This window comes from Gorilla gorilla, chromosome 12 (assembly GCF_029281585.2).
Source record: "Gorilla gorilla gorilla isolate KB3781 chromosome 12, NHGRI_mGorGor1-v2.1_pri, whole genome shotgun sequence".
Lineage (NCBI taxonomy): Eukaryota > Metazoa > Chordata > Mammalia > Primates > Hominidae > Gorilla > Gorilla gorilla.
Window position 1 is genome coordinate 140,769,489 of NC_073236.2, and position 27,589 is coordinate 140,797,077.

The 27,589-nt window shown below is 45.3% G+C and overlaps 1 protein-coding gene across 1 annotated transcript; it reads left to right on the top strand.

Annotated features, from left to right (window-relative positions):
• The first annotated feature begins 3,594 nt into the window (after positions 1 to 3,594).
• LOC129524260 (SH3 domain-containing kinase-binding protein 1-like) lies at positions 3,595 to 18,941 on the top strand. The gene is made up of 6 exons (XM_055349282.2): positions 3,595 to 3,754; positions 4,264 to 4,373; positions 8,296 to 8,424; positions 12,152 to 12,420; positions 16,568 to 16,631; positions 17,888 to 18,941. The coding sequence occupies exons 1-6, from the start codon at positions 3,595 to 3,597 to the stop codon at positions 17,927 to 17,929; spliced, it is 774 nt and encodes a 257-aa protein (XP_055205257.1). The 3' UTR covers positions 17,930 to 18,941.
• Positions 18,942 to 27,589: the final 8,648 nt, after the last annotated feature.

Consider the following 27,589-nt stretch of genomic DNA (forward strand, 5'->3'; position numbering starts at 1 on the left):
TGAGTAGCAGAGTTCTTTGGGAGCTCCTAAATGGTTCTCTGCATTCATTATAGCATGTTGCTGTGCACTTTAAACAGAGCTTTAGAATATAAGTTTGCTTACAGCTAAAACCTGGCAATGTCGCTACCTCCCAATATCTCTGGAAGCCATCTCTTCTCCTCCACACCCTGTCTCAGATTATTAAGGCCGCTGAATTTCTTGCCTGGAACCACTGTTAATAGATTTCTCACTTCAAGCCCCTTACCATTCACATGCTGCCACCAGAGAGGTGTACAGTCCCCATCTGAGTATGTCCCTTCAGGGCTTCCTCTCCTAATTCCTTCAGTGCCACAACTGAGGCCTCTTCCAAGAAGCCAGACTGCACCCTAAGACCTGGGTTGGGTGCATCCCTACTCACTTAATATTAAATATTAAATTAGATATTATATTTAAATATTAAATATAATATTTAATATGTTATATTTTAATATATAATATATATAATATATATATGCATTAAGAGGTTAAGAGTGGCTTCCCCTGAGGTATTCGGACCTTCCTCTTACTCATGAGTGAGAGAAATAGAGCAGTCTTCTCTGCCATATGTCCTGGAGACTCTTGCTAAGCATGGCCAGGCTTCACTGTGCAAAGGTCTTCTTAGTGCAAACCTCAACCAGTAAAACAGAATGGGCCATTCCGCCTTCTCTGCATCCATAGCAGAGAATGCTTCTTCAGCCTTGAAGCTACTCACATCCCGCTAGGAGCCACTTCTATAAGCTACATTCCTGGTTTTTTTCTTGAGATAGTTTGTTCATTTGTTCGCTTGTTCCTTTATTGACAGAGGAACCAGCATGTTTTCCCTAGGAACATTCTAGACTTTGAGAACACAAGGATGAGTTCCTGCCCTCCTGGGGCTCACAGCCTAAGTGCGGGAGACAGACGTCACACTTCTGGGTTGTTTTAAAAGTATAACTCATTACAGACTGCCACCTTACACATTCTGAAATCCTAAACTGCCAGGTGGACTTAATTCAGTGGGCCCAGGAGGGTCGGGTGATGGCAAAGATGGAATCCTCCCTGGAGTCCTGGCAGAAGTTTCCTGGTGTGAACTTGTCCACCCCTGCACACAAGTGGACTTACCAAGTCCATCCTAAGAGGGGCCTAAAGCTGTCCCATCCCCTCCCCTGGCTCCCTGCATTCCTCTCCCACCCCACTGTTATGCTGGGTCACATCTCAGGCCTCTTCCTGGCTCCAGCTGCAGTGTGTCTGACCTGCCACCAATCATTCGAGCCTTTGGCCACCATTTTCGTCAAGTGCTCCAGCACCTCTGTGGCCCTCCAAATCGGGCCAGCGCTCCTCAGCCCAGCATGGGAGGACCCACTGTTAGAGAGCCCAGGCAGGCTCTCTATTCACTGGGCCCTGGAACACCCTTCAGTCACTTGGTGGCCTCTCCACTCCTCCGCTTGGCCAAATCCTCACTCCCTTCCCTCCCCTCAGCCCCCAGCCTCTTCTAGAGCAGTGCTTCTCAGCTTTTGCCGCATGTTCACATCCCCTGGGGAGATTGACATCTGCTTGTGCCCAGGATGCACCCTAGATGGGGTGAGTCAGTTCCTGGGATGCAGTGGTGTTTTGTTTTTTTAAATTGTCCAGGTGATTCCTCTGTGCAGCTGAGTTGGAGAAGCAGTGTTAATTAGCCTTTCGTTGTTCTTTAGTCACTTCATCCTGTTCAGTTTTTGCTCCTGAGCTTGTTTTAGTTTCCTGGACAGAGCCATGATATAGGTTTGTCCAGCTCTGCCCCTGGTAGCTACCAGCCAAGGCCGTTGGCAGCTGCCTGTTTGCTGGAAACTTTAACAGCCCCCTCTTCCATCTCCTTCACTGGCTGCCAGTCAGCATCTGCTTCTTGGGTTTTTGTCCTCTCTCCTATCCCCGAGCCTTCCTCTGCCCCTCGTTATGCCTCTGTCCTCCCCAACCAGCACCCCGCCCGGCCCCCAACAAACCTCCCTGTCCTGGGCCTTATTTCCTTCTTCCAGAACAGTTGGAGATCTGCACGGATAAGCTGCTAAACTCATTATGTGTAGAGTACATGCAAGGATATTTGTGCGGCGCTCTTCCAAAACCGTAAACCATAGGAGGGGGAAATGATTTGGAAATTAGCTATCCAACAAATGGGATTGATTAATTGCAGTGCAACAACAATTAAAATATTTACAAAGAATTTTTAGAGACATGGCATATCCGGTTAAGGGAAATAAGCAGAATGCAACATTACATGTAGTATGAGCTATACTATCTACAGGAAAAGAAGCCTGGAGGAGAATATACCAAAATACTAACAGTGCTTGTCTTGATGTGGTAAGATTATAGCTGACTTTCTTTCGTTGTTACAATTTCGTGTTTTGTTTTTTAAAAATTATACGCTCATCATGTATTACATTTATCATCAGGGGAAAGTGATTTAAAAAGATGAATTGGGGGGGTTGTTCATGTCAGATGGTGGCTTTTTGCATCCATCCGAGTGTGTAATGGGGAATTTTCATTTTAGACAACATGGACTCAGTAGAGGAGAGTCCCAGGGTAGAGTCTGGAGGAGAACCTTTTAAGAAAATAAGTTTCTCCAGCCTGGGCAACATGTCAAAACTCCGTTTCTACAAAAATTAGCCAGGTATGGTGTTGCGTGCCTGTAGGGAGGCTGAGATGGAACAATCACCTGAGTCCAGGAGGTTGAGGCTACAGTGAGCCAAGATTGTGCCACTGCCCTCCAGCCTGGGAGACAGAGCAAGACCCTGTCAAAAAAAAAAAAAAAAAAAAAAAAAAAAAAAAGAGGGAGGGAGGGGAAGAAAAGAAAGAAAGAAAAAATAATAATAAGGTTCTCTTAAAGGGAAGACCCCTGAGAGGGGTCAGCTTAGTGAGCCAGGACTGGAGAAGCACATTCTAGCAGGGGGAATCTTTGCCCTCCCCTGGCCAGGGTCCTCCTGGCACCCTGCTGAGCCCAGCTAGAGAGATGGGTGTTTATGAACCTCATTCAGGTACTGGATGCTGATGGGCTGCCTCTTGGCTTCAGAGCACCACTGATGTTTTCCTTTGTGCCATCTCTGCGGATGGTTAACCTTTCATTATACCTGCCTTGCCCTGATAAGAGGAGTTATCATCAGGTGCTAGGATAATGTCACTTAATATAATCCCAGGTGTAATTTAATGGCTTCTGCTGACCAGTGACTTGTGCTTGATTTTGCATATTCTACTAAAGAAAATAGTTTGCAGATAACACCTGCCTGTTCATTAATAGAATAAAGCTGTCATACAGCCAGACCACTTATTATAACCATCAGCAAAAGAATTATCCCCAAAATAAAGTGAGGGGAAATGCACATCATTTTTTTTAACTTCTCTGTCCTGGACCAGTATAGCTGCAGTTATGGCAGTTAGGATGTTTTTAGCTTCAAATAAAGAATATCTGATTAAAACTGGCTGAAATAACAGGCGTTTGTTAATTTCACATGGCAAGAAGTCTGGGCACTAGATCATCCCAGGGTTGCAACCCATCGGGGTTGTCAGTTAACATTTTCCATTTTTCTGCCTTGCCATCCTGTGACTAGATGGCCACATGGTCACCAGATGGCTGCCACAGCTCCAGACATCCTGTCCTTACACAGTAGCATCCCAAGCAAGAAAGAAGAGGAACAGCAACACAAAAGGCCTTCTCACTTGCCTCTCTCTGGACAGAGAGAAAAATCTGTTTCCCACAGGCTCTCAGTATACTGCCCTGTATTGCTCAGTAACTCAAATTGGACTACATAGCTGCCTCTAGACCAGTCACAAGTGCAGAGGAGCAGGACTGCCATCTCTTCTTGTCTTTTGGAATCAATGACCGGCATCCACTCGCTTGTGGCTGTTGTACCTTGTAATAACTGCCTTTTGTGTCGAGACTGCCAGAGTGTTCTGTCTACTAAAATGGACTTGGATTTGTGGAAAAAAGAGGATTCTTCCTCTAATCCTCTTTCTGTAGCTTTTTAAAGATTTATGGATATAGCTGTAGAAGGGAAAAAGAAAAATCCTGTTTGTCTCTCTTCCATGCAATAGCTTGTTAAACTAAGAAGGACATGATTATTCCATTCAGTTTGAATCCTGTTTATTGAATGACCAAAGGACGTAAACAGCCTTTGTAAAAGATGAAGTGTAATCCAGACAGAAAGTATTATTATTGAGGAAGAGAGGTGCTTATGACATATCATAAGAGTCTTTGCTCCTATTTTGGCTCTTAAAACTGTTTTACTTTTGTTTTAGACTTAGAAGGTTTTGACTCCGTGGTATCATCTACTGAGAAACTCAGTCATCCGACCACAAGCAGACCAAAAGCTACAGGGAGGCGGCCTCCGTCCCAGTCCCTCACATCTGTAAGTGTCTCCTCAAACTGTATGTCCCCTTACTTCTCTACAGCGGAAAAGCAGGACAGATTAGAAACTCTAGCTAAGGACTCTTCTGCAAGCAGCCGATTTGTGGACACCCTGGGAGAGGGAGGCCATGAGATACACTGCCAACCAAAAGTGATTTCAGTCTTCTTGACTTGAGCGGCATTTCTTTCTATTTGTTCTTTGTGTTTCTGCCAGCAAGGTAGGTGCTCCGTATTCCCACTTTCCTTTTCTTTCCTTCCAGACTGATTCTTATTTGAACCTGAAATGAAATGGGTAAGAAAAAAAATCACGTTTTATGGGTGGGGAGAGGAGAATGAGGCTGGTTTGGTGTGTAAACAAAACAAAACTTTACTAAATAAAGATCTGCTCCTATATAGCGCCAGGCAGCAGCCGAACCTTTCTCTCTCAAATCCCCGTTGCCTGTGCCCCTCCACAGAATACCACACAGGCCTTCAGGAGATTGTTTTCAAACATATGAGGCACCTGGTGATGAAGGAGAGACTGATTGGAACACTCAGGATAACCCATAGAAGATTTTTGTTTGGGTCGTTTTGAATGACTTTTTATTGCAAACCTATTACACATTTATTGTACCAAATTTGAACTACAAAATGTGTAAAGAAGAAAGTTATCTGTAATCCTGCTCCCCAGTGCAAAGAACCGTTAACTTTTTGTTATACAGCCTTAGCTTTTTTAAAAAAAATTATTTGTATATATAAAATTATTTCTTCACAAATAGGATTACGTAGTACGCATCGTTGTGAAACTTGCTTTTCTCCTCTTCTGTTGTGTGCCTTTCTCCCCAGTCATGACACATTCTTCCCTGACATCACATTTCATGGCTGTCCATTTTTCTAACCTATGAGTATGTGAGCGTTTAGCCAATGTATTGTTATTGGGCATTTATGTTGTTTCCAGTTCCTCATTATAAACAACACTCAAATGAATGCCACTGCAGAAAAATCTTGATGCTGCTCTAAAATTATTGACTTGGGTAAAAATTTTCTAGAAGTGGGTCAAAGGGAAATGTATGCTTTGCTTTTGCCACAGGTTGTTCTGTCCCCTCCAAGCTCACCTTCCACAAGTTGTGTTTGTGTATAAGTTCGATCTCTCTCTCTCTCTCTCTCTATTTATTTCCATATAGCACATTGCCTTGTTCCAGTGAGTCTAAGTCCTTATAACCTCTACCCAGATAAACCAAGGAATTAACCTTTTGCAGGTTTCCCAGGACACTTCCTATTTTCATGTCATCACTGATCCCACCTAAGGTGTCATCATTTAGGAGAAAAAGAATGTCACTTCCTTGGAACCTCTTCTCTCATATCTAGAGTATGGAAGTATGGTTTGAGTCATCCTATTTTTCCTCTTAGTATGAAAAACCTAACTGCATTGACAACTTTTTGGGTGAAACACTTTTAAAAGTAGCTGACTTTTTTTATTGTTATACAGACTTCTCTGTCAACACCACCTTCTTTCCCTTCTCCCTCTCACCTCTTCACACCCCACCCCAACACCCCTCTTATACCCACGACCTGTTTAGTTGGTTCTTAGTATCTCTATATTTTGTTTTTCAATCCTACCTCCTCCATCTTCTCTGTAAATCCTTGATCATTTTTGTCTTCCTTCCAAATTCTTCCCAACTTTTCAAGGTCTAGAGAGCCTTGTGACTTCCAGAATTACAGAAAGGTTTAAATTACCATCTCTTGTCCCACCTTTGGTCCATACATCCCATGCCTGAGAGTTCGTATGTATTTGGGGGATGTGGTGAGGACATATCATCTTCACTGCCTTCGGACTACACAGTTGTTCATTCATTCAACAACTCTTTATAGACATCTATCCCCTATGGGCTCGGCACTGTGCCAGGTACCAAAGATACAACTGGAATGAAAAGCACATGGTCACTGCCTGCAGGAAGCTTACGGCACAATGACTTGAAGTTTGGCATTTTATATGAAGTGATTTCATTTGCAGACTTAAAACAAAAGGATATATTTGTGCTTTAAAGTATAAATATTATATTCTCTTCATTCCCATTCATCCCTACTTGGATGTGTACATTGAATTCCTATTTACTCTTCTTCAGTTAGCACCTGTGGATTTTTCATAGGCAAGTGGAGGCTTAGTGGATATGGGCGTATTCCTCAAAGGCCACTGGGGGAAATGATGGAGGAAATGCACCAGTCATGATTCCCCAGCCTGGGGCCTCTGACCCTAGCTGAAGTTCTTTATGTTTATAGGACTCAAAGAGCAAGCTTTGATTGGCAGCTCATGAACCCTAGGTTGTAATGGAGGGAACTGGCTTTTTGAATAAAATCTCAAAATGAAAGGATTCAGGCATGGTATGGTGGCTAAGCAGTTAAGCCTAGATTAATAAGAAGGCTTGGTGGTGGGGGAAACGTTATTCTAGGTAATTGGATTTTCAGATTAAATGAAGATTAACAAATAAAACCTGTTAAATTGAAAAATTTGCTTAAAAATTCCCTAAAATGCATTAGGTTTCTGCCTTAAGTAAACAGAAGAAAACATACTATATTTTTGGGTGTAATTTTTCTATAATGACGCCAAGTGGTGACTTTAAATGGGACTGTTTTTCTACCACCAGGGTAGAAAGCATAGAGATGAAGCTGAAGATGAGCTTGCTCAAAGAGATCTGTGGAAGATTCTTCATTATAAAGGATTCCTTGCTATAGGAACTCTTATTTTAATTTGCTTTGTTCCAAAATAGGGAAATTCTAGCCCAGTGATCATCTGTGACCAAGTGAATTCCAGTGAATTGGTCCAGAATTTTTTTTTTTTTTCCAGACAGGGTCCCCACTCTTTTGTCCAGGCTGGAGTGCAGTGGTGCAATGTCAATGGCTCACTGCACCCTCGACCTCCGGGGCTCAAGTCATCCTTCCACCTCAGCCTCCCGAGTAGCTGGGACTCCAGGTGCACACCACCATGCCTGGCTAATTTTTGTATTTTTCGTAGAGATGGAGTTTCGCCATGTTGCCCAGGCTGGTCCCAAATTCCTGGGCTCAAGAGATCCTCCCGCCTCATAATCCCCGTGTTGGGATTACGGTCATGAGCCACTGCATCTGGCCTCATCTGGCTTTTTTATCTTTATAGTGATCTTCACAGTGAGGCAGAAAGAACAGGAGTGTCGTCCTATATTTTACCAAAAGATGCTGCCATTCTGTAAATATACTATAGCAATACAGACTCCAAAATGAATGTTGACTGTCAGCAATAATGAGGGCAGAGATTTAGCAGCAGGTACGAAAGGAGATATGAACTTGTTGCACTAGCGAGCAGGGCTGTGCTCTCAAGCTGAGGAAACACTGGTCACTGGACCACAAGCCTGGTGAGCCCTTATCCCTGGAAATGGTTTTCTCTCAGACACATCCTTTAGGGCACTTCCGTATGCAGCAGATTTAGTGATCATGGAAAAGGTCAAGAAAAAGGAAGAGGAGGGAATGGAGGAGAGGCAGATTAGAGCAGCCTCTTGTTGACATGTGTGTTCTTCCCTGGTAGACTGTCAGCCCTGTGAGGGCAGGCATCCTGTGTGGCATGTCACTAAGTCTGCAGTACAAGCTCACTGCTTGGCACATGGTAGCAAATGTTTAGAGGAAGGAGCAGGAAAGGATGGACGATGGATGCTTGCAAGGATGAAGTGATTGATGGACATCAGTGGCAAGATCCCTGGTTTAGGAAACCTTGCTTCTTAGTCGCAGTTCTGCCACTAATCAGCTATGTGACTTGAGCGTGTGGATAACAGCACACTTTTTTGCCTCACAGGGTTATCGTGAGAAGACAAAATAGCAGTGTCGAGTGCTTTGGAAAGCATACAGCATTATATTAACGAAAGTGGTGTCAGCTAAGGTGTAATTCTGACAAAAGCATTTTCTTTTGGCTTTATCAGTCATCCCTTTCAAGCCCTGATATCTTCGACTCCCCAAGTCCCGAAGAGGATAAGGAGGAACACATTTCACTTGCGCACAGAGGAGTGGATGCGTCAAAGAAAACTTCCAAGACTGTTACCATATCCCAAGTGAGTCACCAGCCATGGTGAGGGTGTCCCTGTCATTTCATGCATGTGCTAATGATGGGTTATAAACCAAACAAAGATACACAAACAGTGCAGGTGTTTGTCATTCTTCAGTGACAGCGATTCTGTTACTCATCAAAATCCCCAAGGCATGTTGCAGTCTCCGAAACTAGGCAGAATCCCTGAGATACAAGTTCAGTTGTTTATTTCCCATGTTGTTCTCTTGTGGTTTGATCTCGTCTTCATACCATCACACACACATTCACAAATACCTTCACACACTACCACCATCACCACAACTAGAACAATTTAAAAAGCCTTGAGGCGTCTAGAGAGAAGACATTAAATATATTAAATGCTGTGCCCTCTGCCCACAGATCTTGTCTTTTATGTTCAAAGCTGGTCACAAATTATAGTTGGAAGATCATAAATATAAATAACTAATGTGGTCTCTTAAAGAAAATTGATTTGGAGTCACATTCTATGATAAATTTATAGTCTAAAAACACTTTAATTTTATTCCATGCCCAGAGAATAGTATAGATACTTTATTAGTTTATGAGAAACAAGGAAGACATTTAACTTTTAGCTACTGCATGTAACTTTTGAGGAGCATCTTGTGCAAATTCTCTTCCTATGAATACGAACCAAGATTTTAAAATTCCATTTTCTCCCACTAAGAAAACCAAGTCAATTGAAATTATTTTCTCTGAATATTAGCAACTTCTTTCTGTGTAAAAGCAGAAATCTATAGTCACTTGAAGCAGGAATAGCACAAAGAAATCAAAGGTTACCGTGGAATTTTCCTTCTCCATAGATTTAAGAATTTACATGTATAGATTTTCTGAAAAATCTGATACAGTAAGCAAAACGTGATCCTATACAACAGATCAGTTGTAATTATTCAAAAACCGAAGCATTCTTTCTTTATAAAAGGATTCCATCTGCAGAAATTGCATTTAGACCCGTTTTTTCTGGTGACCGTAGGTATAGTTTCATTTGACATCCCTGGGGTGTCTCTACAGTGACATCTACTGGTGGACAGTGGGTTTTCGTGGTTCTGATTTACACAGTTGTATCCCATTAGCCTATTTCACTTCCCCGGAGTTGTCATGTTGTGCTCTTCAGTGCTTCTAGAAATTCCACTTGAACTAATTTGATCAGGGAGGGCGGTGGCCTATACTCTGTGAGGGCTTTAAAATTGCTCAGTAGCCGAAATGGGCCGGGAGAGTGTGTCATATAGGAAATGCCAAGAGAAGCATTGATTCAAGAAGTGTCTGGAAGTCAGTCAGTGCAAAGGCATTGGAGGGTCACAGGAGTATGGGAGGTCCGCAAGGATGCAGGATGGGCAACAGGAAAAGGCATAAGCCCAGGAATAGGTGACAAGCAAAGGAGAGGACAGGAGAGTGCGAATCTTCAGACTCAGGCAGCCACAGTCGCAGTGCTGGACTTGAGGGATCCAGTTGATAGGGAATTGATCCCCTGTTCTGCCAGTTATTACCTATGAGTCTTGGGGAACTACTCAGCCACTTCTCTAAGCCTCAGTTTTCTGCTTGGTAAAATGCTTGTGCCAACCGATCATTGCTCAAATTGTCTAGCCGGTGTCCGGCATGTGATCATTGCTCCAGAAATGTCAGTTCCTCTTCCCTCTTACTCTGACTCCTACTAATGATAAAGCACAGGCTGGTGGAGCGCTATTCCTGGCAGCAGAGAGCACTTTTCCTCAATGGTAACTTGGCAGAAAAAAGGCGAGCAGAGAGGCTGGGAATGATGGCCCATCTGCTTTTGGCTTTCTCTGCCCAGTCTCTCCCTCTAGCACAGCCTGAATCCAGACTCTGCCTCCTCGCCATGCCAGCCAAGCCCCTTTTGGCTCCTGCGCTGGGGTAGCCTGCTGGGTACCTGCTGCTGGAGGGAGTCTCACGGCCGCGTTGCCAAGCTTCACCACCAGCCTCTACTTCTGCCCTGCTGCTCATCGCCCCTGCCTCCCAACATCCTGTCCCACTCTTTTCCCTCCTCGCCACCTGCCTCCCAGCTCCCTTGTTGGTGCCTTCTCCCCCAGGGGCCTACTGGGCACCCCTCTTCTCTCTCGCCCATGACTGTCCTTCTTCCTCGGCCCTCCTGGCCTCCTCAGGACACTTCTCCATCAGGCCTCCCCCGCCAGTCTCCTCCATCTTCAGCCTGGCCCTTCGCTGGCTCTTTCTCTCAGCGTATCGTGCAGCTTAGGGTCTCCCCAGTTCTGGAAAGTGAACAGAGCCCTTCCCTGATCCCACCTCCCCCTGAAGCTTCCGCATGAGCATGCTCCCTCTCTCCCGTCTTCCTGCCTTAACCAAGTTTCTGGAAAGAGAGTCCTAAACTTGCAGGCCACACCTTCACCTCCCATCCAGGTGCTCATCTGCCAGGAGCAGCTTTCTGTCTCCCTGGCTCCATCAAGTGGACTCCACCCAGTTTTCCTCTCAGCACCCTTCACCCACGCATGCAACCACTTCGTTCCTTCTGGACTCTCCTCCAGGCCTGTCTTCTGCTTCATCCCCTCTTCCTCACCTCTTTCCCAGTCACTAAGGGCTCCTAAAATCCAATGTGTCAAAAACGGAAATCATTATCTGATTCTTCAATCTGCTGTTTCTCCCATGAAAGGTACAATCTCGATGCCTGGTGTGTGCACCACACCCGTGGTCCCTGATCTGTCCTTCCTCCTCCACCCTCTGCATCCTGTCCAGGACCACATCTCCCTGCTCACAAGGCGTCTGTTCCATGAGGGCAGGGTCTCCATCCTCCTGGCCCACTCCTGCCCCCAGCACTGGGAACAATGCCTGGTGCTCTATGTCGGCTGTGCTTGCCTTCGCCACATCACTCAAAGTTGTCTTGTGTCTATCCTCCTAGCCACTGCCTGGGTCCAACCCTGACCGCTTCTAGCTTACGTTGTGTAAGACTCTCCCAGCAGTTCTCTCCAGCTCCAGATCTGCCAACCCTTCAGCCTTTCTGCAGCCAGCATGGTCCTCAGCACCGTGTGCCCTCCTCTCACCCTTTCGCCTAGCCGCTTGTACTTCCCAGCCTTAGCTCTGCCCCCAAGGCCCTCTCTTGCCCCCTTTGACGGTCTAGCAGTACTTCCCACCAATGCATTTTGCTCTGCGGTCTCTAGACCTTTGCCTGGCGTGTTCCCTCCCGCTGCAGCTTCTTTCTCTAAGCGCCCCTCCTTTCCTCTGGCTACTTCTTGGTCCTCCTCCAAGACGGGACTGTCAGCACCTGCTTGCGATGCCTACCCGTCTGGATGGCTGGCCCCTTTTCTGTGTTTCTGGGGCTCTGTATGCTCACCTCCCTCTGTGCAGTCATCCCCCCATCTCAGTGCGTTGGTCTGTCTGTCTGTCTGCACCCCACTGGGTTCTGAGCTCCCTGGAGACCAGGAGAATGCCTATTAAGGCATGTCTTGTTCACTTCAGAGTTTGTGGTGCCTGGCAAGTAGTTGGGCATCTCAATGTGTATATTGAACCAGTCGGAAACTCTCTGTCCAGAAAGAAGGTCACATTTAAAATACATAGAAGGCAGCATGTGAGTAAGGGGGAAATGCCTGTACCAAGCAGGCCCTTGGTGGCTTGTGGATGAAGGAACAAGTGAATGGAGTGTGTGGAGAGAGGCGGGGACAGTGGTGTTAACCGAGAGTTTGACTAACCAGGACAAAGACGCAGCACACAAATCCCCGGCCCTGAACCCTCCCTGCCTTCCCTCGTCACAGGTGTCTGACAACAAAGCATCCCTGCCGCCCAAGCCAGGGACCATGGCAGCAGGTGGCGGTGGGCCAGCCCCTCTGTCCTCAGCGGCACCCTCCCCCCTATCATTCTCTTTGGGAACAGCTGGATACAGAGCCAACTCCCCATCTCTGTTCGGCACGGAAGGAAAACCAAAGATGGAGCCTGCGGCCAGCAGCCAGGCGGCCGTGGAGGAGCTAAGGACACAGGTCCGCGAGCTGAGGAGCATCATCGAGACCATGAAGGACCAGCAGAAGTGAGTGCCTGGGGACTCTTGGGGGCCGTCACCCAGGTTGCTCTCTGCCAGGCCAGCACCTAGTTCTGAAAGCATGGATCCCAGCCTGCCTTGGAGGGCGGGCCTGGTCTCCCCGGTGATGGTGGCAGCAATGGTGGGAGTGCGTGTAGACCCCGAGAGTCTTAATTTATACCTAAATTTTGCTGCATGTTTTTGCTGGACTTACTGTGTGCAGGAAGGGCACGGGCTGGCCATGGGGCATAGAGGGATGAGTCCATTGCAGGGACTGATGCTCTCAGCAGGCTGCTAAGAAGAAAAGCATTTAAATCCCCCATAAAATACAGTATGTACATGAACCACTTCTTAAATAAGCTCAACAGCTAGCTTTTCCTCTTGCAACAGAAAAATGGCAATTTCTTCACTTAGCTGCCAGATGAAGCAGTTGGCCTGCATTGAGGTACAAGTAATGTATGAAGAAGATGTAGGGAATCTTGAAGCCCAAGATTTTACACTCAGTAAGATGTTCTCACCATGAGACTGCAGTGGGCGGGGCGGGGCAGTGGGGGTCTTTCCTCCTGCATGGCTGCACACACACTCTCGCCACATCTCTAATCCTCAAGGAGCACTTTGTTGAGGAGAAAGACCTGGACACAAAAATAAGTATCATACATCATTATCATCCAGGATGTGGTTTGCAATGACAAAGCCCATAGGAGGATTAGAAGTAGAGAATGGGCATGGTGGCTCATGCCTGTAATCTCAGCACTTTGGGAGGCCAAGGCAGGTGAATCACCTGAGGTCAGGAGTTTGAGACTAGCCTGGCCAACATGGCGAAACCCTGTCTCTACTAAAAATACAAAAAAATTAGTTGGGCGTGGTGGCGTGCACCTGTAATCCCAGCCACTTGGGAGGCTGAGGCAGGAGAATTGCTTGAACCCAGGAGGAGGAGGTTGCAGTGAGCCAAGATTGCGCCACTGCACTCCAGCATGGGTGACAGAGCGAGACTCCGTCTAAAAAAAAAAAAAAATGTAGGGAGGCACTGCTCTGAGTAAACTGAGACTCGAGGAGTTTAGGGATCAGTTAGCTGTTTCTTGAGAGAATCAAGGGAGGCATCTCAAAGAGTTATTTCCCGGGTAGGATTTTGAACGATGATTTAGGATTGCCAAGAGCACACTACTCCAGCAGCGAAAACATCATGTTGATTCCTGGCCACACGGGGCAGCCTGGTGAGGTCAACACATCCCCAGGTGACTGGCCTCCTTGGATTGGAGGTGCCTAGGGTGGTGACAGGAGATGCAGCCAGAGACTTACAGCGATGAAGCCCTCTGCCAGTCTGGGGTCAGCAGAAGCCCTGTCACCTGCCTCCCTCTACGTGGCTTGAGGGCCCTAATGTGTTTTGTGGTCACTTTGGGGGGATAACTGGGTTAAGCAAACTTAAGTTCTTTTCTGAAGGGCTCTTCAGAGCCTTCGCTTTGCATTGGGAGGATGGAGAGGATAGCATATGCAAGGTGTCCCACACCTGCTTAATCACAGAACCTTTTTTTTCCAGAGCATCCTAGGATGAGGGTTCCATGGAATTCGCTTTGAGTAATGTGGCTCTAAGCGGGTTCTGTTCCACTCAGGCTGGGAGGGAATTGAAGCCTCTTGGACTTACCCCAGCCTGGAAGAGATCCATCAGATTAATATACAGGACTGACAGATGGTACTTGAGAAGGAATCCTGGGGCCAGCCAGGCTACCTCTAACCCCTTAAAGTCCCCAGCTCCTATCTGGCTCTGGAGGTTACTCATTTGGGTACCCAAAGGCCCCATCCACGTCCAGGTGACCTGTGTCTCTTTCCTAGACAGGACATCCCAGAGGCCCCAGGATACCCCAGAGCATTGGTTCTTGCCTTCTGAACAGGACCATCATGGCATCAGACTGTCTTGAATTCAGGGCTTTAGCCATTTGGACCCTCTGAGAGGTGCCTGCAACATCTGAAATGCCCTGTGCTTCCGGGCTGCCACACCATGTTTCTCCCCCACTGTGAAGCCTGCAAATAGTTGGTGGGAATTGTCTTTCCCCGGCCAACATCTCTTGAGTCAACACCCCACAGTGGCCTCTCTTCCAAAGCCTGCCTTTTGCTGCCTACGTCAGTCTGGCCTTCGTGCCCAGGGTCAGTGGGTCCCTACTAGTCTCTTGTATTAGTTCTTCATGTCAGTTTCCTGTTAGCCTTCAACTCAAGTCCACACCAGCTCTCCTTATCCCCAAATAAGCTGGTTCTCACCTCCCTGCTTTTCTCTGGCTTTTCTCTGTCAATTCCCCTGTGTTTCTTCCTCCTCATAGACTTAAGCTCATTTTCATTTCACTAGTTCAAGACTTAGTGACTTTCTTTGGACTGCTTTCCCCAATTAACTCCCCACAGCTGGACTGCTTGAGGCTTTGCCTGCCAGTCTCCTGGGGTTGGAGCATTTGCTTGGAGTCTCACCTTCTTCCTTCCTAATCCCTAAGTAGTACCCACTGAGATATGGGTGCATGATGTGTGCTTAAATAAATACAGTAATGAATCACAACTGGTTCATATTCGTTGTGATATAAACCCAGTATGTTGACAGCAGAGCTGGGACACTGCCCCAGAGAATAGGGACCATAATCGTGCTCATCCGAAGTGAGAAAATGCAATATAACTTCCACCTTATTTTACTGTGGTGTCTCAGGCATCTTTGTTTCTTGATTTTCCAATCCAGTCTGTAAAAATATGCATGTAAAATGGAGGGTTGGATACGTGAAAATGGAGGACAGCTCTCTGCCCAGTGTTTGGATGGTTGCAGTGTCCTAAGTATAGAGCCCTAACTTTGTGGGATGGTTAGTGCTGTGCACTTCATTATTTTTCATGTTGGAAAGGGCATTAGGCCGTGGATCCTAAGTCATGCCAGTTTCTCTAAGACATGATTGCCATACCGTTACTCCAATTATTTTACCCCCAAGATTTTGGGACTTACTGTGTAGGATTTTGTGAGAATCCATGAAAACATACCAGTAGCCTTTCAGCAATTAAAAACCCTATTGAAAATAAAGGAAATAGGCCAGGTGCGGTGGCTTACGCCTGTAATCCTAGCACTTTGGGAGGCTGAGGTGGGCTGATCAGCTGAGGTGAGGGGTTCGGGACCAGCCTGGCCAACATGGTGAAACCCCGTCTCTACTAAAAATACAAAAATTAGCCAGGCATGGTGGTGTGTGCCTGTAATCCCAGCTCCTCGGGAGGCTGAGGCAGGAGGATCGCTTGAACCCAGGAGGTGGAGGTTGCCATGAGCCGAGATCACCCCACTGAACTCCAGCCTGGGCAACAGAGTGAGACTCCATCTCAAAAAATAATAATAATAAAAATAAATAAATAAATAAATAAATAAAATAAAGGAAATATATATGGAGTGGTAAAAACATCTGCAATAAAAATTACAAGAAGAGCCAGGCTTAGTGGTTCATGTCTGTAATCCTAGCACTTTGGGAGGCCAAGGCAGGAGGATTGCTAGAGCCCAGGAGTTCAAGACCAGCCTGGGCAACATAGACCCCCATCTCTACAAAAATAATTTTAAAAATTGGCCTGGCATGGTGGTGTGCGCTTGTAGTCCTAGCTACTCAGGAGGCTGAGGCAGGAGGATCGCTTGAGTTTGGGAGGTTGAGGCTGCAGTGACCTGTGATCGTGCCACTGCACTTCAGCCTGAACAATAGAGCAAGCCCTTGTCTCAAAAAAAAAATTATAATAAGTACATTTAAAGCCCAGTGATTTTGTAATAAAGGAATGGTTATGGGGAAGATGACAGAATATGAACCTGTCATATTCTGACAGGTTACATGAAGTCTAGTAATTGGGCAAGTCAGGCCACTACGCTGGGCCTCAGTTTCCCCATCTTATCCTTTTGAGAGAAGTTTGGACTAAGGGATTTCAAAGATCACTTCCGCACCCACCAGTTGCTGGCTACATATTTTAGGGGCCCCAGAATAATGGTGAGCCTTACTGTCTGAAACAAATTTTAAGCAGTAACAATGCAAAGAAAATAATGATGTTTTGTCCACAGTTTCTTTGTAAAAAAGGATCAGATGGATTTTGTAGTGATAATAAGAGATTTCTGATCTCTGATGAAGGAAGTCTGGGATTCTGGTTAATTTCATTGCCATTTGCTTTTCAGACGAGAGATTAAACAGTTATTGTCTGAGTTGGATGAAGAGAAGAAAATCCGGCTTCGGTTGCAGGTGCATCCCTTTGGGTTCTGCTGCCCGTGAGTCCTAGGCTCTGTGGGGCAGGACGTTGTCAGGGCTTTTATTTCAAAAATAAATGATTGTCACCTCTCTGCAGATCTGGATACATTTCCTGTGACCATCTTCTTAGAATCGTATGGGCTTACTACATATCGTTTCCCCAGGAAGTCTTGGGGAAGGGAAACATTAGGAAATGTGCCCCAAATTGGGTTTCTCATTTGGAATTTATCTTTTTTTTTTTCTTTCTTTTTGAGACGGAGTCTCGCTCTGTGACCCAGGCTGGAGTGCACTGGCGCCATCTTGGCTCCCTGCAACCTCCGGCTCCCGGGTTCAAGCAATTCTCCTGCCTCAGACTCCCGATTAGCTGGGACTACAGGCATGTGCCACCACACCTGGCTAATTTTTTGTATTTTTAGTAGAGACGGGGTTTCACTGTGTTAGCCAGGATGGTCTCGATCTCGTGACCTCAGGTGATCCGCCTGCCTCAGCCTCCCAAAGTGCTGGGATTACAGGTGTGAGCCACCGCACCCAGCCTGGAATTTATCTTAAACATCTCTGTGAAAAGCCCCTCTCCCACCTCCATTTCCAAGAGGCCTCATTATATGTGGTCACTATGGCTCCAGGGGCCACAGCTGTCCACGTTCGGGGGCATTTGCTCTTGATTTCTCAGTGATGGCCATTTCTGTCCTGCCAGGGTGTTAGAGCTCTGTCCCCTGTAGCCTCTGATTCAACACTGCTGTTACCAAATGGCAGAGAATGCGTGGGAGTTCTGATTGACCGAAGGTAGACTTTTAGCTTTCATCCAGTTGGTGCGCTTGTGGTGATGGGGACCCATGCTGCTTAACAAAGGATAGGTAGCTGCTTGCCATCATTTTGGGGGTGCTGACAGACACCCCCTTGAGCCAACCACAGCTGCCTTCCAACACTGCCAGATGGCCCAGCCTGTTAGGACCGCCTGCTCTACCCTCTGGCTAAGAAACTGGAATTATTGCTGCTTTTGACAAACTTTGCAGCCTGGCAGCCTGAGAATCAAAATGTGCACCATTTCCTAGTGCCTCGTGTCTGTGTGCCTGTTCTGTGTTGATGTCACTTCTGACATTGCTGTTGATTGTCTATTCAGATGTCATGTCACCTTTAAAATTGTCAGATTGATTGTTTTCTTTCAGTCGACCAGGTTGATAATCTTTCAGCTTCTATAAAACCAGCCAATTCATTATGACTTTGTTCCATTCTTATTTTTCTCTTTCTAGATGGAAGTGAACGACATAAAGAAAGCTCTACAATCAAAATGAATACTTGATCAATGAAATGTCACATTATTCATCCTGAGTCCGAGACTCAAATTTTCTGCCCCAGCCAAAATAATCTTGTGCCAAAAGATTAAAGGTTTGCCTCAAAATGTCCCTGTTTGAAAGATTAGCACAAAAGTCTTGATAGCACAACACAAATTCCATCCAAGAGGAGAATCTTCCCCAGGGTTTAGTCCTGGGGCTGGCACTCGTTGTGACTTACACAGAGCAAAATTGTGCTAAAGGCTTTTCTACTCTGAGATCTCAATGCGAAATGAAAACTCAGGCAGTTTAGTCCATAGTGGTACTATTTTGATGATATTTTCCATTAATAAAATGTAATTTCAGATTATTCGTTTACAAGCTTTATAATTTTATGATTTTTTAATCGTGTTTTGTCACAGACTTCCCTAGTGTTTGTACTACACGTAGTCAGAAGCGAGTGTCCTTTTCTTTTGCTTCAGGCTAAGAGCTGCCTCGCTCTTTGTCCCCCCATTAGGATTCTATTACATATGCAATTGTAGGTTCAACCTGTCCCTTTCCCTGCCAGCAAACCCCACCACCCTAAGAGAAATTTTAGCTTATATATGATGGTATATTTACAAAAAGAGAAAGAGAAAGTCTGGTATTTGCAATGATCTGTGCCTTCTTTTTACCACCCTCTTGATTGGAGCTTTTGTGATGCAGCTACCATGATTCAAAAAAATTAAAAATTAAAAAAAAAAATCTGCCACTTATCCAAGTCCACTAGAGGCCACTGTCTTCAAAGCTTCTCTCACCCTAGCCAAAGGTCCTAAGAGGAGACAGCTGTGAAGTTGGGCGTGCTCTGTGGTACCAGCTGTGACTTTTCTATTTCTCCTAGTTTTAGGTTGTTCATGAAACTGGAAATGTCATCCTGCTTGATTTTTCATCAGCCAAGTTAAACCCCTGCTTTCTGTCCTTTGCCCTTTTTGCGTGAACAGAATATGCATTATTAAAGCAAAAATAAATAAAAGTAAAATGCAAATGAAAACAAGGGAGGGAAAGTTGTATTATTTCCTGCACTGGGTTACCCGTGTGTGTTATCGTTTAAACTGTATTCACATAATGTCATTTGCCTTGCTCACTTGTAACCTCTTCCTCAGGTCCAAGAGAATGGGAGGAGGGTCATGTTGAAGTGTAGCCATTGGAACTTTCTTGCATTTATGGAGTTGCTTTTTCTTTCCCAAGGAAACTGATGTTTGCCTGTCCGCTTTATCTTTGTAGTATATGAACAGTTCAGCCTTAGACTATGTAACTGTTTTCTCATCCTTAGCTGAAAATGAGGGGCCTACTGTATTGCGAGACTGTTCAGGGGTAGGGGTGGAGGGGGTGGTCCCTTAATGGCCCCTGAAGATGTTGGATGTGTTTCTCAAAAGCTGCTTTGTCTATTTCCTGAGTTTAATAGTGAAACTACTAAACATTAATAGATTTGCACAGCCACAAAGAATGAGAGTTGATAATACTGAAGAAGTGATGCAAAAACAAAAAATCACATTATTGATCATTGATAGTATTACAAATAAATGTCTCTTCCTTTCTCTTCCTCCCTCCCTCCTCCTGCCTTCCTCTTAACCTATGTGCTCATCCTTGCTACTTGAGGCTGTTATTTCCCTCCGAGTATTTAAGGAGCCCAAACACCTTGGTCTTCCTGGGTGGGGGCATAATTAAGGGAAGGGAGTGTATAAGGAAGGAAACCTCATACCCTCCATTCCCATCCCTGGATATACTGCCTTTTCAGCAGCCTCGGGTTCAGTGTGCTTGGGGTCAGGAGTGACAGGTTCCCAAGAGCAGCGTAAAATATCCATGTACCCCTTGACAGTTATAAGCATTTCTGCGTTAAACTTGAAGATTCCAGAGATTCCCCACGACCTAATGATCTAAGAATGCAGATTGGATTCTTTGATGTTCAAATTTCTCATCTACTTATGAAAATCCCTAATTATATAGTTTTATATAATGTGTATACAGAGTAGGATTGTTGATGAAATTGAGCGGTTGGAACACCCTCATGGAGCACTGGCAACATGGAATGTAGAGAGCTGATGTCTTCCCCCTCATAGAGGCCATTGGCTTCCTTTGTATAAGGAGAGGGAGAAGTGATTCTGGAAGGAGAAGTTGGTATGTCTAGCTTCATTGCTGCCCCTCGGGCTACCCAGCAAGAGGATTCTGCGTCAAGGAACTGGAGGAGCCGCTACCCAAACTGCCACCATCTTTACTCTTTACAAAATGGACCCATCGAGAATGTTGAAAAGCTTGGAAGTATCACTTTTGAAAAAAAAAAAATTATTTTGCATTCAGCATGGACTCGACCAGGCATCTATGGAGATTATTTTTTTGCTTCATTTTATAAAGTTGTATTTAGAAAAGTCTTAAGTATTGTGCTTTGTAAAGAAGATGATTAAAATGAAATTTTGTGAGAATAGTTTTGTTCAAAGTTGTCATGGTCCAAGAGGAATGATTTTTTTTTTTGGAATACCATTTTTCTCCACTTTATACAATTAGATTTCTCTTATAGAAATATCTTTAGAAGACATGGAATATAGTGCCTCTCCCCCATCTTTCCCAAGTGAACAGAAATAATCTGTGAAATCTGTGCCTGTGAATTCTATTTTTTAAATTGTTCAGTTTTATACTCATATCTAATCAGAAAATGCCAGTTAGGTATAAATTCTTTTTTAGTGTAAAAAATTTTAAGTCATCATTATTCAAATAACTGTGTAAAGCCACTTTTTTTTTTTTTTTTTTTTTTGGAGACAGACTCTCACTCTGTCACCCGGGCTGGAGTGTGATGTTGCGATCTCTGCTCACTGCAACCTCCGCCTCCTGGGCTCGAGTGATTCTCCTGCCTCAGCCTCCCCAGTAGCTGGGATTACAGGTGCCCGCCACCGCGCCTAACTAATTTTTGTATTTTTAGGAGAGACGAGGTTTCGCCATGTTGGCCAGGCTGGTCTCGAACTCCTGACCTCAGGTGATCTGCCCACCTCGGCCTCCCAAAGTGCTGGGATTACAGACATGAGCCACCGCACCTGGCCAAGCCACTTTTATTCACACACAGTCCTCTAGGTGGCACACTCAAGTACATAATTTGTTTTCTTCCATAAGGACATCCTGTATGTATCCTCACACGTGTCTTTGCTTATTAGTGGCAGGGTTTTCTTTCCTTTCATAACCCGCTCCTTGATGGGAAAACTGCAGGATGTATAATTTATTGCTCAAATTCGCCACGGTCTGTATAAAAATAATCCCCAGGTCCCACAAAGGCCTTTGTATTGTAACACGAGGTCATCCTGGTCTCATTTTTGTGGTATGAGATTAGGTTTTAGTCCTCTAGTTATTTTAGCACAAATTAACATCGAGATGTTTTGGCACCAAGGGGGCTTGGTGAAAGCTTCCCTCTTTGATTTTGTACAAACGAGAACCATAACAAAGCACGCATGCTTGGGTGACCGGCATTCAGCGTGACTGATTGTGGCATCCGACAGAGGGAAGCCTTGGCACTTAGGACCCAGGGAAGAAGATGCTGTGCCCAAAATTAGCACGAGTGAAGGCGCACAATGGCCAAGCCAGAAATAAATATCAGTGGTGTAAGGACAGGCAGGGACCAGGTCTCTTAAGGGGATGAACTTTTCCTGTCACTCCTAGTCCTATTCCTAGTGTCACCAAGGCTTGGTTCCCAACATGTGGAGCAGAGGCGGCCTGTGCAACTGACAAGAATCCATGAAGTCAGTACAGGTTCCCACATGGTGGTTTTACTTTATGCCCTTTTTCTTTTTTGAAGTGGAGTCTCACTCTGTCACCCAGGCTGGAGTACAGTGGTGCAATCTTGGCTCACTTCAATCTCCGCCTCCCGGGTTCAAGTGATTCTCCCACCTCAGGCTCCTGAGTAGCTGGGACTACAGGCGCCCACCACCATGCCCAGCTAATTTTTGTATTTTTAGTAGAGATGGAGTTTCCCCATGTTGGCCAGGCTGGTCTCGAACTCCTGACCTCAGGTAATCCGCCCGCCTCGACCTCCCAAAGTGCTGGGATTACAGGCGTGAGCCACCGCACCCGGCCTATTTCATGTCTTTTGAATTGATTCCAAATTGAAGTGGCTGTGGGGGCAGCACCTTCCCACAAATGACGGGGTGCTCATTGTGTTTGTGAATTTGGAATTCACAAGAAAATGGGCTCTTCCTTTTTTCTTGTTGGAGCAATAGGTGATAACTTATTTCAACCAAACAATAGAACAAGGTGATGTAGTAGGTTGTAGCTAGAATTTTCTGAGGGAAAAGAAAACAAAAACAAAAATAAAAAAACTGAATTCCTGGCAAACCAGCTTCATGGAGCTGTTCTCTTTAAGTGGCAACAAGTTTAATTAAATTATGCAGATAATTATGTAACAATGTCATTTTAGTCTTGAATGCTCCCTGTTCCCACCCACCCCATAGAATATTACCAGTTCTTCAGAAAGCTAAGATTTGTTTGCAAGCTTTGAGCTCTTTGATGGGAAGGTGCCCTGGAAATGCAAATTTTCGTTATAGCGTCTATTAAAAAAAAAAAAAAAAAAAGGCCAGGCGCGGTGGCTCACGCCTGTAATCCCAGCGCTTTGGGAGGCCGAGGTGGGCGGATCACCTGAGGTCAGGAGTTCAAGTCCAGCCTGGCCAACATGGTGAAAACCAGTCTCTACTAAAAATACAAAAATTAGCTGGGTGTGGTGGCGGGCGCCTGTAATCGTAGCTACTCAGGAGGCTGAGACAGGAGAATTGCTTGATCCCAGGAGGCAGAGGTTGCAGTGAGCCAAGATCACGCCATTGCACTCCAGCCTGAGCAACAAGAGCGAAGCTCCATCTCAAAAAAAAAAAAAAAAAAAAAAGGGCCAGGCATGGTGGCTGACGCCTGTAATCCCAGCAATTTGGGAGACTGAGGTGGGCGGATCATGAGGTCAAAGAGATCGAGACCATCCTGACCAACATGGTGAAACTCTATGTCTCTACTAAAAATACAAAAAAAAAAAAAAAAATTAGCTGGGCGTGGTGGCACGCCTGTAGTCCCAGCTACTCGGGAGGCTGAGGCAGGAGAATCACTTAAACTTGGGAGGGGGAGGTTGCAGTGAGCCAAGATCACGCCACTGCACTGCAGCCTGGTGACAGAGTGATACTCTGTCTCAAAAAAATAAATAAAAACAAAAGTTTTAAGGGATTTACAAACCAAATTTTAAACTAACCCAGCTGGTAAAAGCCATCCTGAAACCAAACGAAAAAACATGAAGAAATCAATAACATTTCCAAGGTTATTTCCCCCAAAGAAAAACAGAGATGTCTGTCCAGGCGAGGTGACTCATGCCTATAATCTCAGCACTTTGGGAGGCCAAGGTGGGTGGATTGCCTGAGCTCAGGAGTTCCAGACCAGCCTGGCCAACATGGTAAAACCCTGTCTCTACTAAAATACAAAAAATTAGCCGGATGTGGTGGTGCACGCCTATAATCCCAGCTATGTGGGAGGCTGAAGCATGAGAATTGCTTGAATCTGGGAGGTGGAGGTTGCGGTGAGCCGAGATTGCGCCAATGCACCTCAGCCAGGGTGACTGGAGGGAAACCCTGTCTCAAAAAAAAAAAAAAAAAGAAAAGAAAACAGCGATGTCTTAGGAGACATACAGCAGATTCTTTTCAAGCTTCATGAATATTTCTTAGAGTCAATCTGAGAAAACCAAGAATTTGGCTGGGGCTGAAGCTCTGCCCTTGAATGCCGAAGGGAAATAGATGAATAGGGAGTAAACGGATGCCTGTATGAAATGCCTGCTCATTTCCCTGCTGTCGTCCCAAGGCAGCTCTCAGAAAATGTTCTTTGTTCTCAATCAGGGCAGTCTTCTTGGAGGAAGTGAATCTGGAAGGAGGAGAAGGACATGAATTGAAAGAGGAATTATCAGAGGAAGCTTCAGGCCTGAAGGTAGAACTAATCTGCTTTGATAGGGACGCATGTGGGTGGTGCTGAGAATCTGGGAGGGGTGATGAGGAAGACAAAACGGTACAGCTGAGGGTGACAACTTTCAGGGTAATTGAGGACACTTCACATGCTGAGGATGGGCCTGTCGATGAAAGTGTCACCAATGAATCTTCCATGTCTTAAAAATGTTTAGGCCAGGCGCGGTGGCTCACGCCTGTAATCCCAGCACTTTGGGAGGCTGAGGCGGGCGGATCACCTGAGGTCAGGAGTTTGAGACCAGCCTGGCCAACATGGTGAAACCCTGTCTCTACTAAAAATACAAAAATTAGCCAGGCTTGGTGGTGGGTGCCTGTAATCCCAGCTACTTGGGAGGCTGAGGCAGGAGAATCGCTTGAACGTGGGAGGCAGAGGTTGCGGTGAGCTGAGATGGTGCCACTGCACTCCAGCCTGGGCAACAGAGTGAGACTCTCTCTCAAAAAAAAAAAAAGTTTAGGCCGGGCACGGTGGCTCACACCTGTAATCCTAGAATTTTGGGAGGCCAAGGGAGGTGGATTGCTTGAGCTCAGGAGTTCAGTACCAGTCTGGGCAACATACGGAGACCCCATCTCTACAAAAACAAACAAACAAAAATACAAAAATTTGCCAGGCTTGGTGGTGTGTGCCTGAAGTCCTAGCTACTCAGGAGGCTGAAGCGGGAGGATCACTTAAGCCCAGGAGGTTGAGGCTGCAGTGAGCTGTGTTTGCACCACTGCACTCCAGCGTAGGTGAGAGAGTTGAGACTGTGTCCCCACCGCCGCCAAAAAAAAAAAAAATGTTTAGAGCACCAGAGTGGTGACTGTAGGCTCAAATGTAGAACAAAGTCACCTTGAGAATTTTTAGATAACTTTTTTTTCTGAATATGAAGCGAATATTTATGCCCAAAGTAGAAAATACAAAATATAAAGAGAAGGCAGACATTCTCAGAAACAGCCTTTAATTTTGGTCTCTGATAAGAAGGTCATTCTGTATTTATAGTTTTATAGCCTGCTGTTTATACTTAATATCATTTTTTGTCTTTTTTTTGTGAAAACAATTTGTAATGGCTGCATAGTATTCCATCTGTAAATATTCCAGAAAGCATTTGACCAATCTCTTATCTAACATATATAGGGTGCTTATGGTGATGTGCCAGATGCCATGAGAGGCGCTGAATGCGACAGAGTCCCTGCCCTGAAGGAGCTCGGTGTCAAATGGGCAGAAGTAGGCAGGTAAACAGGCAAGTCTTCCTCAATACAAAACACAACCACATAGAAAAGCCCCCAGAGCTTTGGCGTGACAGAGGAGACACGCCCACTGGAGCCTTGAGGGGAGGGAAGGTCAGGGAAAGAAGCACGTTTCTCACGAACTTAATTTTTTTCTTTTTAAAATAAAGTTGTCATGGACATCTTTACGCATCAATCTATGTCCACATTTCTTTTTTCTTTTTTCTTTTATTTTTATTTATTTATTTATTTTTTGAGATGGGGTCTCACTCTGTCACCCAGGCTGGAGTGCATGCAGTGGTGCCATCTCGGCTCACTGCAACCTCCATCCCCTGAGCTCAAGGGATCCTCCCTCCTCAGCGTCCTAAGTAGCTGAGACCACAGATGCACGCCACCACGCCTGGCTACATTTGTGTGTGTGTGTGTGTGTGTGTGTGTGTGTGTATTTTTGGTAGAGACAGGGTTTCACCGTGTTGCCCAGGCTGCTCTTGAACTCCTGAGCTTAAGCAATCCACCCACCTTGGCCTCCCAAAGTGCTGGGATTACAGGTGTGGGCCACCATGCCTGGCCTATGTCCACATTTCTGACCTATCCTTAAGATAATTCCAAAATGTGGAACGTGAGTATAAGTTGCCTGATATTTTTAGCAAAAATCATTTTTGGCCAATTATAAACTTAGTTAATTATTAACATTAGCATATACAAGTGACTAACCACCCATCTTTCCTTAAAGTTGCATTTGCCTAAATCCTGATGGGGGTCAGGTCTGGATCTCTTTTTTCCTGATTGGTCACTGCTCCAATGTCACCTCATCAGAGAGGCCCTCCCTACCCCTCTAAATAAAAGAGCAACTTTAGCCTTGACCCACCCCCAGAGTCCCCATATCAATACCTCCTTCATTTATTTTCCCTTGCTTGCTTTGTTTCTGTTTTCAATCTCCCCTCACTTAGAATGAACCACTCTGAGGATAGTGACTTTTCTGTCACTGCTCTATCCCCAGCACCTAAAACATTGACAGATATATATTAATAGTAATCACTTGATATGTAGTTGACTGAATAGATGAATTGGTAATTGTGACTGATGTCAAATACAATTTATTCTATACATTTGAGCAGCCCGGTTTGACCTTTACTAAAACTTTAGTACAAAACTGGGGCAGTAGGGAAGCTCCACAGCAAAAGAAACAGATACAAAGAAAGCCTTCAGAGCACTTTACTTCTATATGAGTCTCAGCCAACACCCGGACCGTAAGGAGAGTGCTTCTTGCATTACGATGGTTCTCAAAACCAAGTTCATGTCATCTGAACACCATTTTCTCTAAGACGTCCAGTCACTACTTAGAAACCTGTGGCTACCTCTGTTTTAGAAAGTAAAGTTGTTTTTTTTTTTCCTATACTCATTCTGGAGGAAAAAAAAGAAACGAATTCTGGGCTGAAAATGGTGGCTCAAGCCTGTAATCACAGCACTTTGGGAGGCCGAGGCAGGTGGATCACTTGAGGCTAGGAGTTCGAGACCAGCCTGGCCAATGTGGTGAAACCCCATCTTTCCTAAAAATAGAAAAATTAGCTGGGCATGGTGGCACATGCCTGTAATCCCAGCTCTTTGAGAGGCTGAGGCGAGTGGATTGCTTGAGGACAGAAGTTTGAGACCAGCCTGGCCAACAAGTCCTGTCTCTACTAAAAAATACAAAAATTAGCCCAGCATGGTGGCACACACCTGTAATTCCAGCTACTCAGGAGGCTGAGGCATGAGAATCACCTGAACTTGGGAGGTGGCTGTTGCAGTGAGCTGAGATCATGCTACCGCACTCCAGCCTGGGTGACTTGCAGGCTGCACTCCAGCCTGGGTGACGGCAAGACTCTGTCTCAAAAAAAAAAAAAAAGGGAATTCTTTGCTGACTCTTGATTCTTCTCTGAGGTCAGCTGAGAACCTAATTGCTCCCTCTCAGGGCAAACCATCTGCTCTCAAAGTGATGAGTAAGTGGGAAAGGTAGATAAGCGCTGAGCTTCTAGGAAGAGCCATACAGCAGTGGTTCTTAGAATGTGATCCCCAAAAGAACAGCATTAGTATCACCACTGGGGAACTTGGTAGAAATGAAAATTCTTGCGCCCTGTCCCAGACTTACTGAATCAGAAATTCTGGAAAGCAACCCAACAATCTGTGTTTTAACAAGTCCTCTCAGTAATTCTGATGCATGCATAAGTTTGAAGACCACCATCATGGGGGGATCAACTCATTCCCAGTGAGTTGTGTGTAGAGTAGCTGACAGCAATCTTTTCCAGAAATCTCTAATTGTCCTTGGCTGAAGCAAAACAAGGTGCACTACTCAGAAATAATGCCGTAGTCTATTTGGTTGAAACATGTGAAACTAACATTTTTTTAGATCAAATATGGTTGAATAGATAGGACTTCCAGTTTCAGCTCAGAGATATGGAAGAGCTGCATGAAATCCCTTCCTGTGCTAACAACAAGA

Excerpts from the sequence above, each read along its gene's own strand:
- LOC129524260 (XM_055349282.2), top strand. The coding sequence starts at position 3,595 with ATGGCTGCCACAGCTCCAGACATCCTGTCCTTACACAGTAGCATCCCA. Across the intron at positions 8,425-12,151 it reads AGACTGTTACCATATCCCAA|GTGTCTGACAACAAAGCATC; the intron begins GTGAGTCACCAG and ends CCCTCGTCACAG. Across the intron at positions 12,421-16,567 it reads ACCATGAAGGACCAGCAGAA|ACGAGAGATTAAACAGTTAT; the intron begins GTGAGTGCCTGG and ends TTTGCTTTTCAG.